The sequence below is a fragment of the Triturus cristatus genome, chromosome 8 (assembly GCF_964204655.1).
Source record: "Triturus cristatus chromosome 8, aTriCri1.1, whole genome shotgun sequence".
Lineage (NCBI taxonomy): Eukaryota > Metazoa > Chordata > Amphibia > Caudata > Salamandridae > Triturus > Triturus cristatus.
The window spans coordinates 994,851,169-994,867,230 of record NC_140591.1 but is presented as its reverse complement, the minus strand read 5'-3'; the positions used below and the strand labels follow the sequence as shown (position 1 = coordinate 994,867,230).

Sequence of the window (16,062 nt, the reverse complement as noted above, 5' to 3'; positions counted from 1 at the left end):
CTACTTAGAAACAAACCCAGAGCCCCGGTTTGGGGTTTATTTCTAAGACACTGAGAATGTGACATATTGTGAGACCATTCAAAGCATCCAGCCTAGCAATTATTTCCCACTTAAAGGGCAGAGATGTATCAATGAGGAGGTCAGGGTGTCATGCGGGAAAAGGGCATCTGCCAAACTCCACAAGCTTGCCAAGCTATCTGCCCACCTGAAAATAAACTCCTTAGACCTTTGTGCCTTTCCCTCACATAAGATATGTCTCTGTATTATTTCCCTGTCATTCATAGCAGTTCACTGCTGTAGATAATGAGTAGAACAGACGGGTGAAATGCCTGAAAGGGAACAAGGAAACAAGGACTTCACGGATACCTTGACAACAGTTCCAAGGCCCTCAAACAAGAGGCAGATAATAGATATGTAGTGCAACGGTTAACAGACAGTAGGAGGTAGCAACTGTGAAAGCCTGAACCGTAATAAGCATACACTATAGAACACAGGTACTTTGACCTCATCGTCAAAATCTAAATCGAGTCAGGACTTAAGTTTGTAAAGAATATTTAGGAGATAAATTATATACAATGGATCTAAAATGAATGCCATTTACCTTTTGATTCTTTAGACTGAAAACCTAACAACGTAGATATCAAGAACAGTCAGCAAATACCTATACAATAAATGTAAAATAAGCAGGTAACAGTCAGGATGAGTGATTGTTAAACCAAGCTGGAAAGAAGTGCAGTATCACAATTAAAAAGACTGCAAAGTTATCCTAGTTAAGGGTTTCCATTAAAGATTTGGAGGAGGAAAATCCTGCAATCAAAAATCGACTGAAGATCAAATCAAAAGAAGTTACATACACTCACCCAACATTAGAATCCCACGTTCCTCCTCCGTTTGGATAAACAATCATCCGAATATCAATGTTGTTTTTGTTGGCAGAAGTCAAAAGCGAACTTATTATTGTGGGAGGGCTGCAGTTCACACCCACAGCGACAAGTTGATTGGTTCTAGTGGCAACATTGATAGCATCTTTAAATTTTTCCCCATGGGAGATGTGTAGTTCATCCTGAAATTCACAATGCATTATAATGTCAAAATAATGATTTCCTAGATATGATCAGCATATGTCCTTAAATAATGATTATCAATTTTAGGTGTGGGTGTCCAAGAAGAGTAGTTGTTGGGTTTGCGGTACCTGGGATCAGATAGAATTCTATTGAATTTAGGTGAGGCATTCTTTTAATGTTAATAGACAATTTAGTCTTCACAAGCTAACAATTTTCAGGAGAAGAGAGTAAAAATCATATTCTGAATGATTACCTATGCGTTTAAGAAATCTAAGAGTACAATTTAAACTGGTGGATTGGAAGAGGAAACACTTTTGCCACATCTGTGGAGGATGGTTGCTTGGTTTCCCACCATTTTGGTGGCTGATGTTTCACCTATTATGGCTTGCAAGACTGGTGCTGCTGCTTGTGAAAAGTTCCATGTTGGCTGTTCACCCACCACCATGATGCAAACCTACCCTCTGCCCCAGGTATTATAGCCCGCATATCCGCTTCTTATAAATCTGTCTCACCAATGCCCCCTCACTCTGGGACAAGTGGGATCTGGAATGAACGCACAAATTTGTGCAATATTTCCAGGACCCTGAAGAGTAGTTCTCCCTTTAGATTAAGGATAGGTTTGTGCAGTTCTATGACACGCCACTATGGTTTACATGATAGTTTGCCATGTAGGAGACAACACGGAAACAGTGGCAGATCAGGAAACCTATATTAACTGGGAGGGCTGCACAGCCTTTTGCAGTCTTTCCATGAGAATATGTTGTTCTTATTGAGAAGGCAGCCTTTTCCCACTCTTTACATTGGATTGGGAAACTTAGGGGTGGGAAGACAAAGTATCCACCTTCACTTTCATGGGCATTTAAATTGCTTTCCCTTGTTCAATCTACACAAGAAAACTATATAACTGACACCACTGACAATCGACTGCTCTTCCACACTACAGAGCTATACAACGTTCATTCTTTCCAGGCAAGTGTACACTTTAGAATCCATCAGGAATTGAATGTCGTCCCTACATTAGTCTGTCTTTCTTGTCATCAACCCTCTATTCCAGCCTGAAGACGCATGCCTGTGACAATCGCTAGTTGTGCTTGCCTGCCCAGCCTTTTAAGCTAGGAAACTCTTGTTCTACCCTCTTCGCCACCAGAACACTGTCAAAAGAGACTAAGAAAGAAACAGATCCTAACCATGATGCAAAGGTCCTTACAGGTTCTCTGTCCTATCTTCACCAACCACAGTCTCCAAATTAAAAACAAGACTGAAAACAACACAAAGGGCCTTATTACGAGTTCCAACTGCCGAACATGTAGTGACGGTCCAACCACCGCCACACTTCGGGCCCACCCACAGTATTATGACTGCGGTGGTCGGACCGCCATGAGACCGCTAGGACAGTTGGGATCAAGGATCCTGCTGGGCTGACGCTCTTTCACTGGCAGGAATATGCTGGCTGTGTCACAGCCGGCACAGCCAAGCATATTCTGAGTTGCCATTTTACAGCCCTTTTTTATGACGGTAAACCCGCCATGAAAAGGGTTACTGAATTGCAATAAAGGGGACCCTAACAGGGCCCCCTGCCGGAATTAGGCCTGAGGGTGTATGAGGAGGGGGGGCACATGTAGTGCCACCCTGTATTTGTACCCCCATTTCCTCCACAGTGTGACATGTATGCCCACCATGCAGGAAGGTGTAGTCGGTGCTCTGACAGCGCCAGTCTGGATGTGAGGCTCTTCTATAAGCCTCACAGACTGCTTTTTTCAGACCATCGCAGGATAGCGCACCAGACCAGGATTGAAGTCCTAATCTGGCAGGCAGCAGCACCACAGCTTTGGTAGTCATTCAGCAGATGGCGTGTTGCACCGTTTGTTGTAGGACTGCCAAAGTCGTAATAACGCCCTAAGAGGTAGTCCCCATAGCTGTCATCTATACAAGGCTGAGGACCAAAATCACCAATACCGACCTCCTCCTCTTTACAACCAACCAAGAATCTTATCTCAACATATTCTCGTCAAGCAGTAAGAAGTTTAAGGTGGCCACCGTCTCAACGGCATTATACTTTAAGTTGGCCACAGAAAGGAATACTGAATGAATCACGCCCTCCCCATCGAAGCCCCTCCCAAAAGCCACACCTCCTTTGCCCTCAATTGAACACTTATCACCACTACCTCACACTGCAATACAATTAGCTCCATGTTAGGAATGGAAAATCCCCTGCCTGGTGACGAACGTGCACCGCTGCCTTAAGTGACTCAGATGCATGGGCATCTAGATCCCTGGTACTGATTTGTAATCATAGACGAACATGGATTATCTGTGGGTCCTGAACTAGGCTTGTCTCATGGTATTTTGATTTTGTTAAACCTAGAGGGACACACAAAGCACTATCCTCATTGTGGTAGAGTTCTACTGTCCTTACATGGTGCCCAGTATCCTTTGTCAGTTCCAGGGTGAGCGCACCATCGACGGTCAAGCCCCATTGTGCAGACATGGTACCATGACCTTCTTTAAACAGCCCTAGCTTTCTTAGCGCTCAGCCTCCAGGGATCTCGGAAGCAGGGTAGGACTCTCACCATGCTTCCACTGCACTGAAGTTAGCAGGCAGGGTTAGATTCTGAACTGTTTCGTTCACCAACAGTCTATTTTGTCTGGCCTGTTCCAGAAAGATATCTCCCACTTTTTCACCTAGTAGCAGGCTTGAGGGCAGCAGCTTTAAGTTACCCTAAGGGGCCCAATATTATGACTAAATCTGTATGTGCATGCAAAAACCATTGTATTTTAACTTCTCATCTTTGTGTGCTGTGATTAAGAGGGTTGAATTCTGTTGCATTAGATTCTTTACCAGCATTGCAAATTGTGACATCTCAAACCAAGTCACACCAGGATGCTTCTCCATGATTATATACATTTTTACATGTTGTTTTGTCCTTTTTATTTAAAAGTCATGGGGCATAAATAAATCTTAAGTGAAATTCGATATTGATTTGCTTATTGTGTTCTTTCAGTGTCATTACTCATTATAGGTGACACTTAATGGTCAGTGTTATTCATTATATTGACACCTAAACAAGCAGATTGGGGTTTCCTTTTTTCTGGTTGCCATTGATCCTTGCTGAGCTACAAGGGCATGAAACATGTTGATCGATTCATCACCGGTTCATCACTGTGCCCATTTGGTTCACTATTATGTTTTAATCTTGAGACGGACATACCCTGGGTATAAAAGATTATTAAACAGGGATTTCCCATAGCCAATTTTGACTGATGTACGTACCACACAATCTACCACTCCCTTCACAATTCTTAACAAAGGGCACCATCATTTGTGAAGGCAAATACCAGGCAGGAAGTACAAAAAGAGCTCTGTAAAAGTGCCCTTGTGAGGGACTCGATGGGGATTGCAGCACACCCGCAACAAGGAGCACAGTCCAATGATGAAGCATGCCATGTGTGAGGGCTGTTGCATCCTTTAAGGGATACTCCTCCTGATCACACATTTGTGATTCCACTGTCTTGAAATGAACCTGTGTGGTCTAGTGGAACCGCACACCTACTAGATTTTTGAGGTTCTCCTCTTGGCCTACACAGAAAATGTAAGTAGTGCCAATGAGCTTATGATATTTGCATTTGTAAGCTGGGATGTATGTGTGCCATTGCATGGTGCATATCATCCTCTATGAAGATCAAAGGACTCTTTGATTGTGATAAGAATTACTGGTCAGTGGAGCTTGGGCTCATTGTTGGGGAGATTGGGGGTCTGATAAGGTTAGCACTGTAAGGACAGGAAATCATATTGAGGGGAAGGCTTAGCCTTTGAAGTTTTATGAGGAATATTTCAGTGGAGCCTGAGAACCGGGTTTGATCCCTATTACTCTCTTGGCTGTCATTTTGGTTCAGTCTGAATTGAAGTCATGTCTGCTGTGGCACACTGTCCCTTTGATAAAGGACAGGGCACAGGAGGGAGCACATCAAAGGATCTGACGCCAAAAGTCAAATTTCTAAGGACCAGACACTAAATCACATTTGTGTCTATGTTTGGACTATAAAGGTGGGAGTATAAGTCCCACAAATGTATTCAACAGCACTGTTAATCAGGGGTGAAGTTCACCAAACCTTCTAGCTGCTGGAACCAGGATTAGAGACCAAGGTCTGCTCGTCTCTCTGCCAGGTGAGGGGTCATCACCCAGGAAGTCAAGACCACTTGCCCTGAGCCTGGAGCTCCAGACTTCTGCTTTCTAGCCTAAACCAGTAGACCCTGTGAGGAGAGGGAGAGCACCTGGAGGAAGTGAGGCCCAGCAGGGATCTTGCAGAGTGGATCCTGGTGACAGAAGAGTGAGACGCCTGATCCAGTGAAGACTGCTGCATGGAGGAAGTGTGTGATTCCTATGTGCCTGGCGAGAGGGGGCAACTGTGAAGTAATGGCTGCAGCCCTTGAGCAGAACCAATTGGCAACCTTAATATTCCAGGAGGGGGCCACTGTTTAGAGCCAGTCTGTGACCCCGTGTGGCAAGTGCAGGCCACCTTGAAGCAGGAGCCTAGTGAGAGCCAGTTGGTGACCCTCATATGCCAGATGTGGGCCCCTAGGAAGTAAGGACTGTTGCCCATGTACAGAGCAAGTCGGAGGCTGCCATATGGCAGATGGTGGACACCCTGAAGTAAGGCCCATCACCCTTCTTCGGAGGAAATCGTCGAACTGTGTGAGCCAGGAAGGGGCCACTGTAAAGGCAGGGTCATTGCTCTGGATCATCGTGCTCAGGCTGCTGTGAGGAACACTTACCATTTCCAAGGAGCTGCAGAGAAGGACGTCTGACATGACGCTGGTCGTCCAGAGACTGAGAAGGTCTGACATGTCATTGGGGAAATACCGTAAGAGGTCACGAGCCATCAACATCAGGAGACTGGAACACACACAGAAGCATCCCGGTCCTCTGCAGTTACCAGTTGCCAAAGGGTCGGGAAAGACTGTTCGAGGCCAGCAGGCCTTTTGGGGACTCACACAAATGTACCACTTATTGCTGCTCTTAAGGCCAAGCTTAGACTGTTCTGAATGGGGACTCGCATAGGCCACAGTTTCCGCAAGTATCAAATGGGGAAAAAAACAGCCTCACTAGAAAGAAATGGAGGGGCTCTGGGATAAAGCCCAGGATGATGCTAGCATTCAGACCTTAAGAGACAATGGATATTATATTGGTATATTGCCCCTACACTTTGCGTGTTTACGTCAAAATACTACTTTTTCATAAACATACTGGACTGGAAAATCACATTATTATAGTTACTGTTTGTACTTTCAGTCTTGCGCCGGTGTAAGTCTCACTACTACCTATAAGCAAGGGAGCAATAATCAATCAATTAAATACAACAGAAACCAATAATATAACTGTCTAGAGCACACACGAGAAGCACAGACATGCTACTGTCACTATATCAGCTCTGTATAAACAGGAGAGTAAACTTCTCCCCTTTTGGGTTCTTAACAGAATTGAGTCTTGCCTATACAAATTGCTTCTATCTTAGGACCAAGGTGTAAGGATTATACATGATTAAAAAACACATCATTAATAGGACTAAAGTAAAACCTATAAAACATCAGCTGCCTCGATCAATGGAACACCTGAAAAAAATATTTCCGTTCGGCCCCATCAAAAATGCTTTTGAAGCCCCTACTTCATTTGCATTACTTATTTCACCCATTCTGCCAGTGAGGAAAGTGCAATTAGAGATCATATTTTAGTTGAGAAATAAGTAACCCAAGATTTTCATTGAAAAATACAAAACTTAATGATAACCAGAAAACATGGATAGATTGCTGTCTTGGTATACTTTTTTTCTGGGAGATGTTCAATACAACTCTCTCCGGGGTAATAACTCCAACTTCAGAGCTATAACATCAGAAATGTTCTAGGAAAAGATCTGACAGAGTAGCATAGGGAATTTGAGTCAGGTTCATTAAGAGATATGTGTTCATTGTCTGTTTACTGAGTACCTTATTCACATTCTAGAGATGAGAATATTTCTCTGAGGCCAAGTCAATGAAACTCCCCTTGAGGAGTTTGCATACTTGCAACTCTTCAAACTTAGAATTTAAGACTATCCCAAGAGCTGCAGCATCTCTGCCAAGGGCCCAGAACATGCCATTGTGTCCTGTAATTCACTAAGCTTCCAGATGGAAGAGCTTTTCTGACCACAGAGTGTTAAGTGGAGCCTCACATATATGCACCAACAAAATTAACCTATCCTGGAGAAGATGGGTTAGAAAAACCCTAGATGTCCAGAGAATGGGGGGCGTGGCCAAGGTGGTCATCAGAGCGGATGCTCGGTGAAGAGCTCTGTCCCAGCCCAGGCTGTATAATCCTCAACAAGCCGCTTATATGCGTGACTGTGCCTGACCTGTCACCGGAGGTGAACCGCTGCCGACGAGTCTGGAGACAGCTGGGGGCGGGCTTGCCGAGGCCCGTTCTGAGAGCTAAGGGCCTGGGACTGCGCAGTAGCAGTAGGAGCGGGCTGCCAGACCGCCGAAAAGGAGAGGCTCCCAGCGGGCGCGCTGTGGAGGGACAAAGCGCACTGTGCGAAAAGTGGAGGACAGCAGTGGAAGTATCGAGGGGCCGCTTCTACACAACGGTATGGACTAGGCTGGAAAGTTGAAAGGGAGGCGGCCTAGGACAGTGGCAGAAGTTTAGTGATTGTCCTGGGGCAGGGTGAGAGGGAGAACAACAAAAGGCAGAAATATGGCTGGGACTCAAACGGTAAGAGTTCCTCAGGATAATATCCTGGAATGTTCGTCGCCTGGGTTCCCATGTTTAACACCATAAAATACACAGCTACATCATTAGAAGGGGGGTACACATTGTCATGATGCAGGAAACTCACCTGACGGCAGCAGAGGGGGTTAAACTACGACGGAAATGTCGGGGACAACTTCACGCGACCTCTTATTCTGCTTTCTCTAGGGGGGCGCTGATATGGGTCCGAGCCGGCACTCCATTTACGATGCAAAACACAGTGGTGGACCCAGAAGGCAGGTTTGTGCTGGTACGGGCTAGGCTCCTATGGAGGTAAATAGTCATGGGTAGCATAGACGCCCGAACCACGACCAGTTTGTATTCCTGGCGAGATTGTCCACATCCCTATTTTCCCGACATGGGATTGAGGTGCTACTGGGTGGCGATTTTAACTGTGTCACGGACATCAGCCTGGATTGCTCAGCCCCTCCACTACGTGCTACGGTGGTCACTAAACAAGCACGGGGTTTTAAGAATTGGTTGACACAGTAGAAGCTAGATGACATTTGGAGAGTACAACGCGGACAGACACAAGACTATTCGTATTAACAACAGGCACACATGATTGGACTTGTTTATTTGCTCAGATAAACTGATGTCCCGGGCAACGCACACAGAATACCTGGGACGCACAGTCTCTGATCACAGCCCCCTCCTCCTCTGTTTTCTACCATTATCGGAACCCACAGCAACACCTATGTCACGCCTTAATCCCGCCTTACTCACAGACGATTGCTTCATGCAATCCCTGGTGGAAAAAGTTGCGGACTACATCCTGCACAATTAACTGACTCCAGAGCCACAGAGTGGGAAGCATTCAAGGTGCTGATATGGGGACACTGTTTAGGCACAACAGTGGAAGTGAGAAAAGATCTGCTGAAGGAAGTAGCCCAACTGGAGTCATTCCTGTATGAACAGGGACATAAACTGTTGAAAGATACAGACACACAAACAGCTAGAAAACAACAGACAGGAATATAATGGGGAGCTCAAATGGGTATGAACACTAGACATACGCGAGTGCCACACCAAGATACACGAAGAGGGTGGTAAATCACGTAGACTATTAGCGTGGTGAAAACAACCAGAGAATAGAGGAGCGCCAATAACACAAATTGTGAAAGTAGACAGGGAAATGTCATCACATCTAAGTCGTAATAACAACCACTATGCTTATACTGTAACCAGCAATGTCATATGATGTAGATCAATTTCTCACTTCTTTGCTTCCAGGACGCTTGGAGTGTCCAGCTTATTTCACTGTCTTTGTATTGTTTGCTTCCTGTTTTCTTTGATTTCTCGTAAAATCAAATTAAAGCTGTCTGAAACAAATACTCTCTCTTCCATCATACTGTCAATTATGTCTCTGTAGTACCCTGAGTTCAAATGGGCTACAATTTTAGATAGGCCTGTGAAGTCTGAAGATATTATACTTCATAAATGTACTAGATATCTCTGATTTATGTACCTTACGACAGAAACATTGTCTATGTGTGCATCAATTAACCACTAGGCCACAAATCATGACAAATGAACCTGCCAGAAACTCTGCTGACCATTTGATTCTCAACGATTTGTAACCACATCTTGCATATCAGCCTGATATGCCTACATTGGACACTGTCAGAAGGTCTGGAAGTCACTCAAAAATTGAGCACTCACTCCAAGTTTCAATGTGTTCCACCACCACAGGTTTTCCATAGTGCCCTTTGGGGAGAGGGCCATCATTTGTGAGTAAGATGGACCTTTACTGTTGAAGATACTGCATCTACACAAAGACCCTCCCTCTTCTGATGTCTGTGAATTTAATAAATTAATGACATTTCTATTAAGTGCATGGTCACCGCAATGAGACATCCCACCGCTGAAAAACACCATCAGTAGAGACAGTAGAAACTATGATAAGTTCATGGAGATATCGGAGAAAGAAATATAATAGAAAGGTTTTAAAGCTGCATGAAAGGAGAACTCTTAGAGATGCAGTGTCAAAGAATTCCACTTCTTGGAACTAAGGGTCCTGAATACATCACCACCTCCCTGAATGTGTGTGAAAGGGGGAAGATAGCTGTTAGACTTGGGGGTCTCTAGTTGGCACAGGTATGAACTTGTGACAAATAGGGACCCTCGCCTCAAGTCAGGGTAAGGGGGTACACTCCTAAAATAAACCCTGCTCACCCCCTTGGTAGCTTGGCACGAGCAGACAGGCTTATCTCAGAGGCAGTGTGTAAAGCATTTGTGAACACATACAGTAATCACGTGACAACACTACAGATGGACACCACACAGGTTTTATATAAAAAATAAGTATTCTTTATATAGATTTATCACAAGACCATAAACGACAAAAATCCACAATACTGTTACTTAAAAATGGTAGTATTTAGCTTACTTCTCTTAAGTTCTTAAATTCAACACTTTAAGTCAATGTACCTTTAGATGCGACACACAGGGCAACGAACGTGTTGCAACAATGTTGATGCGTTGAAAATTTTGGTGCAAAGAAATAAAGACGTGAAGATCTTCCAGATGCGGCATGCTTCTCCAATGTTGCGAGAAGACTCGGCTCGATGCGTCAGCTGCAGCGGCGAAACCCATTACGCGATGCGATGATAACAGCTTTGGCGACGACACTCTTCTCCGACGTTGCGAGAGGCTTCCGCTCGATGCGACAACTGCAGCAGTGACACCCTTTACGCGATGCGACGACAACAGCTCCGAAGGCGGCACACTCCTCCTTCTTGAGTCACGCTTCCAGCTCCTTGCGACACGCAGTCCCTCAAAAGGCCCCAAAAGAGCAGCAGGCACTTCCAAAGAACTCTGGGGAGCTGGTTGTTGAAGTCTGTTGTTCCTGAGACTTCAGCAGGAGGCAAGCTCTTTTCCAAGCGCTTGGAGATCCTTCACAAGTTGAGCAAAAGTACACACAAAGTTCCTTTCTCCTTTCTTTGGCAGTAAGGCAACCACTGCAGGCCAATCCCCCAGTTTCAGGGATAGTTTCTCCTCAGCTTCTTCTTGGTTCCTCTCCTCAGCAGAGTTTTCTTCTTGTTTCCCAAAGTGATCTAAATTCTTGGGATCAGGGTCCCAATACTTATACCCCAAAATCCTTTGTCCTCTGAGGGCAGAGGGGCCTTTGCCTTGTTCAAACCGGTTCTGGTCAGTCCTGGAGCACTTTGTTTACCTGGCTCCTTTCCTTTCAGAGTGCAGGGCAGAGACATCAGACGCACCACAGGAGGTGGAGCCAGCACTGTGCAGTGAAGGCACACCCTATTCAGGTCCCAGGTGCAACTCCTCCCTCCCATCTAGATGCAGATCTCTCTATTCACCACTGGGCTACCTCACCCTGTCTCCTGAAATTCCCCAGCCCTGTCACTCAAACTCCAGACAAGGAATACACGGCCTAGCAGAGGCAGGTTTGAATGGTTAGACAAGAAAATACCTACTATCTAAAAGTGATATTTTCAAACACAGAATGTTAAAACCAATTTCACTAAAAGATGTATTTTATCACTCTGAGTTCAGGCATATTAAATTTGAATTTCTCCCATGTTCCCTGAGTCAGTTGCAATAGTGAAAAACGAAAATGGCTGTAATTCACTATTAGAACATGCACACATACCAGGGCATGTCCTACCTTATCCTTACAATGCACCCTGCCCTTGGGCCTACCATAGGGGTGTCTGACATGAAGAAAAGGGAAGGCTTAGGGACTGGCAAGTGGGTGCACTTGCCCAGTCAGCATGACAGTACCAGACTGCACGCAGGCTCTGCAATGGCAGACCTTAGACTCATTTTTACAGGCTGCTTCTGTGGGTGGCACAACCAGTGCTGGAAGCCCGCCAGCAGCATTTGGATTTACAAGCCCTGGGCACTCCTGGTGCACTGTACTAGGGTCTGACAGGTAAACCAAACCACCCAATCATGGAATCACAAATTCATACATCAATTTACAATAGGGAGAGCATTTGCACTTTAGCACTGGTCAGAAGTGGTAAAGTGCCCAGAGTCATAAAACAGCCAACAACAGGTCAGAAAAAATATAGGAGGAAGGCAAAAAGTTCAGGGATTACCCTGCAAAAAGGGCCAGGTCCAACACAACCCCCTTCTAGCCAAAATGCAGGGTAGACCAATCACTACCTTGATGGGCTTCCCTGCTTTGGGCAATAGAACCTGGACCTGGCCCGCAACTGCAGGGGCATAGTCCAGTTCTACGCCAATCTGAACCTATTGGAATCTCTCTGGCAATACTCTCAGGGCCCACCAAGCTAATCCATGGGGAACCCTTCTCCTCACCTGTGGACACCACCTGTGCAGTATCTAACCTTACCTTGCTCACAGGTGTGTCCCAACAGACAGTGGCCACGGACAGTGGTTAGGGATGAGAGCAGGGCCTTATGCCTCTCAGGGCTCTCAAACTTCTGTGGTGTCAGAGAGCGAGGGCAGTAGCCCCAGGTGCCTGACACCCTTTGTCCATTCTCCCTCCTGTCAGGTCAGGTATGACATCCTGGCACTGACCCACCAGCCCCAGGCCTGTACCCGGCGGCTGGACAGGAGACTGGGGTGGGCTTTCCCACACCCGGTCCTCCTCCTCCTTGTTGGAGCTCTGTACCCTCCCACTTGGAGTGGTACCCCCTTCCAGAATTGCCAGGGCACCTGTGGCAGGTGTCCTGCTCAATTCGCCCACCAGTTCAGGGGTTCTATCCTGCAACTGGGTGTCCAGGTCAGGAGGGACACCCTGAACCTGGTCCTCCAATCTAGGGTGTAAACCTGCTAGTTGAACCGGGATCAGAGGCGAGGACTCCCTCCCTCTGTACCCCCTTCCAGAGTACTGCCCCCTCCCATCAGGAGCGGTACCCCCAGAAGACTAACCAGTCAGGACACTGTTTACAGTTGTCCCACCCTCCAGGTCAAACACCTGAACCTGGCTCTCTAACCTAGGGTCTAAATCCTCAGGCTGCACCGGGGTCAGAGGCGAGGACTCCCTTCCTCTGCACCCCCTTCCAGAGTGCTGTAGCCTCCCACCTGGAGTGATACCCTTAGAAGCTACATCGGTCAGGACACTGATTACAGTGGTCCCTCCCGCCAGGTCAGACAACACCTGATCCTGGCTTTCCAACCCAGGGACCATCCCATGCGGTTGAACACTCGCCCGGCGCACCAGGACTTCCTGGGGAGCACGCATGCCCCCCGAGGGTAACACATAACTCATGTGTTGTGTGATAGTCTGCCTGGTGCAGATCTCCCGACCCCTGTCCATCTGACAGTGCGTGAAGATCCCCCAGGTCAGAAGTGGTGTCACCATGGTCATTCACTGGTGACGCAGCCCTTCTGGCTGGCCCCTGACCCACTGGTTCTTCCACTGGGGACTCTTTCCCCCTCTCACCCCTCAGTCTGGTCTTCTGCACCCTCCTCTTAGGAGTGGCACTGCCAGACACCAGAACTGATGGAGGCCTGCTTACAGACACTCCCCATTCACCAGACACTAGGTGATCCCCCCCTACGGGCAACCCCTCAGGACAGACTAGGCTCCCCACCTGGTGTTCCCTTAAAGAACCATCCAGGCTCTGAGACTGGGTTTCGAGCACCTTGGGACATACAGCCCCACACTCACTCCTTTGCCACTGAGACAAGACGTGAGTCTCTACACCCCTCCCACTACACTGGGACCTAGCTGGGCTACACTGAACCTCTTCTTCCCCTCTGGGGGGGGTCACCCCCAAATGCCTCTCCAGACCCTCTGGAATCCACCAAAAGGTCTGCCTCCAATGTGAGCTCCCTGGGGTTGGAGAACTCACTCTCCAACAGGTGTTGGCATAGCTCTGGAAAACAGGGACTTACAATATGCTCTCCCACAATTGGATTACACAGCCCTCTACAAGGGTTAACCAAACTATCCTTCACCTCACCATCCAGTGCCTCTCTCCTGAGATCGGCAAGACAGTATCTGACTGTCTCTGTCATTCAACCCACACTCTTCTGGGCGGTCTTCACACTCACACACCAGGCCTTCAACCATGGGGGAACCCCTCTCCCTGCACCTCTCATCTAGAGTCAGTAGAGTGTCCGTCCCGCCACTAGGACTATGAACACCTGTGCCAGTTCCCTAATCCATCCCAGGGACGCTGCACACTACTGGAGCTACCTCATATCCGAGTACCTCCTGGTGTATGTTAACCCCCTCCTTCAAGTCAGGCACCAAATCTCTAGGTGTGTGTACTACTCTCCCAGCACTAGATAACTCTATATTGCTGCCACCATCTGAGCTGGATTCCACCTCCAACTCAGCAAAGCTCACTCTCTGAGCTACACACATTTCTTGTTGCTGGGCTGAGACACACATGACCTCAAGCCTCTCAAGCTCTAAATCAAGCTTCCTCATTCTCAACTCATGCTCCATTTCCATTTTCTTTTCTCCTAGGGCTAATTTGCAATTCAATTTCCAACTACTTTGAGTTTGGTCAGCTCCATTTTGTGCATCCTACACTCTTTTCTATCTGCCAACTCCTCTGGGGATAGACTCTTAACAGAAACACTGCTACCGGCAGGGGAAGGGGTTCTCTTTCCTATTGGGCCCACTGGCCCTTCCAGCTGCTCCTCTGCATTATCATCATCAGAGGCATTCCTTGCTTCTACCCAGGCCCTCAGCGCCTTGTAGAACTCTGCCTTATTTCTACATCCAGTAGTGGAAACATTACATTTTTTGCAAAAGAACTTCAGCTGTTGTACTTTGTAGCTTTCCAGTTTCTCTTCTTCCCACTCCCACTTATTATCAACAGAGACTACAGATTCTGCTCTCTCCATCATGATTAAACTTGGCAGTTCTCAAAAATATAAAGTCCCAAAACAAAATCTACCAACAAGTATGTGGTCGCGTCTTGGTCTGCACTCACTAGTAGTGTTCACCAATCACTGTACATGAGTCACAAATGCAAGTCCAGAATCCTCACCGCTGACCACCAACGTTAGACTCGGGGGTCTCTAGTTGGCACAGGTATGCACTTGTGACAAATAGGGACCCTCGCCTCTAGTTAGGGTAAGGGGTTACACTCCTAAAATAACCCCTGCTCACCCCCTTGGTAGCTTGGCACAAGCAGACAGGCTTATCTCAGAGGCAGTGTGTAAAGCATTTGTGAACACATACAATAATCATGTGACAACACTACAGATGGACACCACACAGGTTTTATATCAAAAATAAGTATTCTTTATATAGATTTATCACAAGACCATAAATGACAAAAATCCACAATAGTGTTAATTAAAAATGGTAGTATTTAGGTTAGTTCTCTTAAGTTCTTAAATGCGACACTTTAAGTCAATGTACCTTTAGATGCGACACGCAGGGCAACAAAAGTGTTGCAACGATGTTGATGCATTGAAGATTTTGGTGCAAAGAAATAAAGACGTGAAGATCTTCCAGATGCGCCACGCTTCTCCGATGTTGCGAGAAGACTCGGCTGGATGCGTCAGCTGCAGCGGCAACACCCTTTACGCGATGTGACGACAACAGCTTTGGCGACGACACTCTTCTCCGACGTTGCAAGACGCTTCCGCTCAATGCGACAACTGCAGCGGCGACACCCTTTACACGATGTGACGACAACAGCTCCGACGGCGGCACGCTTCTCCTTCTTGAGTCGCGCTTCCAGCTCCTTGCGACACGCAGTCCCTCAGAAGGCCCCAAAACAGCAGCAGGCACTTCCAAAGAACTCTGGTGAGCTGGTGGTTGAAGTCTGTTGTTCCTGAGACTTCAAAACAATATCGGACCACAGGAGGTAGCCCGTAAACCACAGTGAGACTGGGGCAGTACATTATATCAAACGACAATGTCTCAATGTGGGTTTCATTTTAAGGAACAAATATAGTAAGCAAAAATAGTGTTTGTAAAGGAGTAAATCAACGTAGGGAGAGACACAGGGAGACAAAAATAAGTTGAAATCTTTGTATTTGAAATACTTAAAGCATGTTGGACATATTAAACATCAAATGTGCAAAACACATGGACAGAAAGCACTGCGTTACATTACTGGAAATGTAACCGATAGAATACTGTGCACAAGTGCTCGTTGAAGTTGTGACGGCGCAAGTGACACGTGAAGTGGTATATACAGCGGTGATATAGGGCGCAACAAGGAATAAAGTGATACAATAAGTTTTGCAAAAATTAGGTTTAGGATTAGCGGAGACAGGTTTGAATGGTTAGACAAGAAAATACCTACTTTCTA

General features: G+C 46.5%; 1 protein-coding gene across 2 annotated transcripts in view; it reads right to left on the bottom strand.

The window, feature by feature from the left end:
• The window catches only part of LOC146805330 (betaine-homocysteine S-methyltransferase-like), a 289,657-nt gene that overhangs the window by 170,883 nt on the left and 102,712 nt on the right, over positions 1-16,062 (bottom strand). For both annotated transcript variants that reach the window (XM_085620496.1, XM_085620495.1), the window contains exon 6: positions 861-1,063. In XM_085620496.1, the coding sequence (XP_085476622.1) occupies positions 861-1,063 (203 nt within the window). The remainder of the gene's footprint in view (positions 1-860; positions 1,064-16,062) is intronic.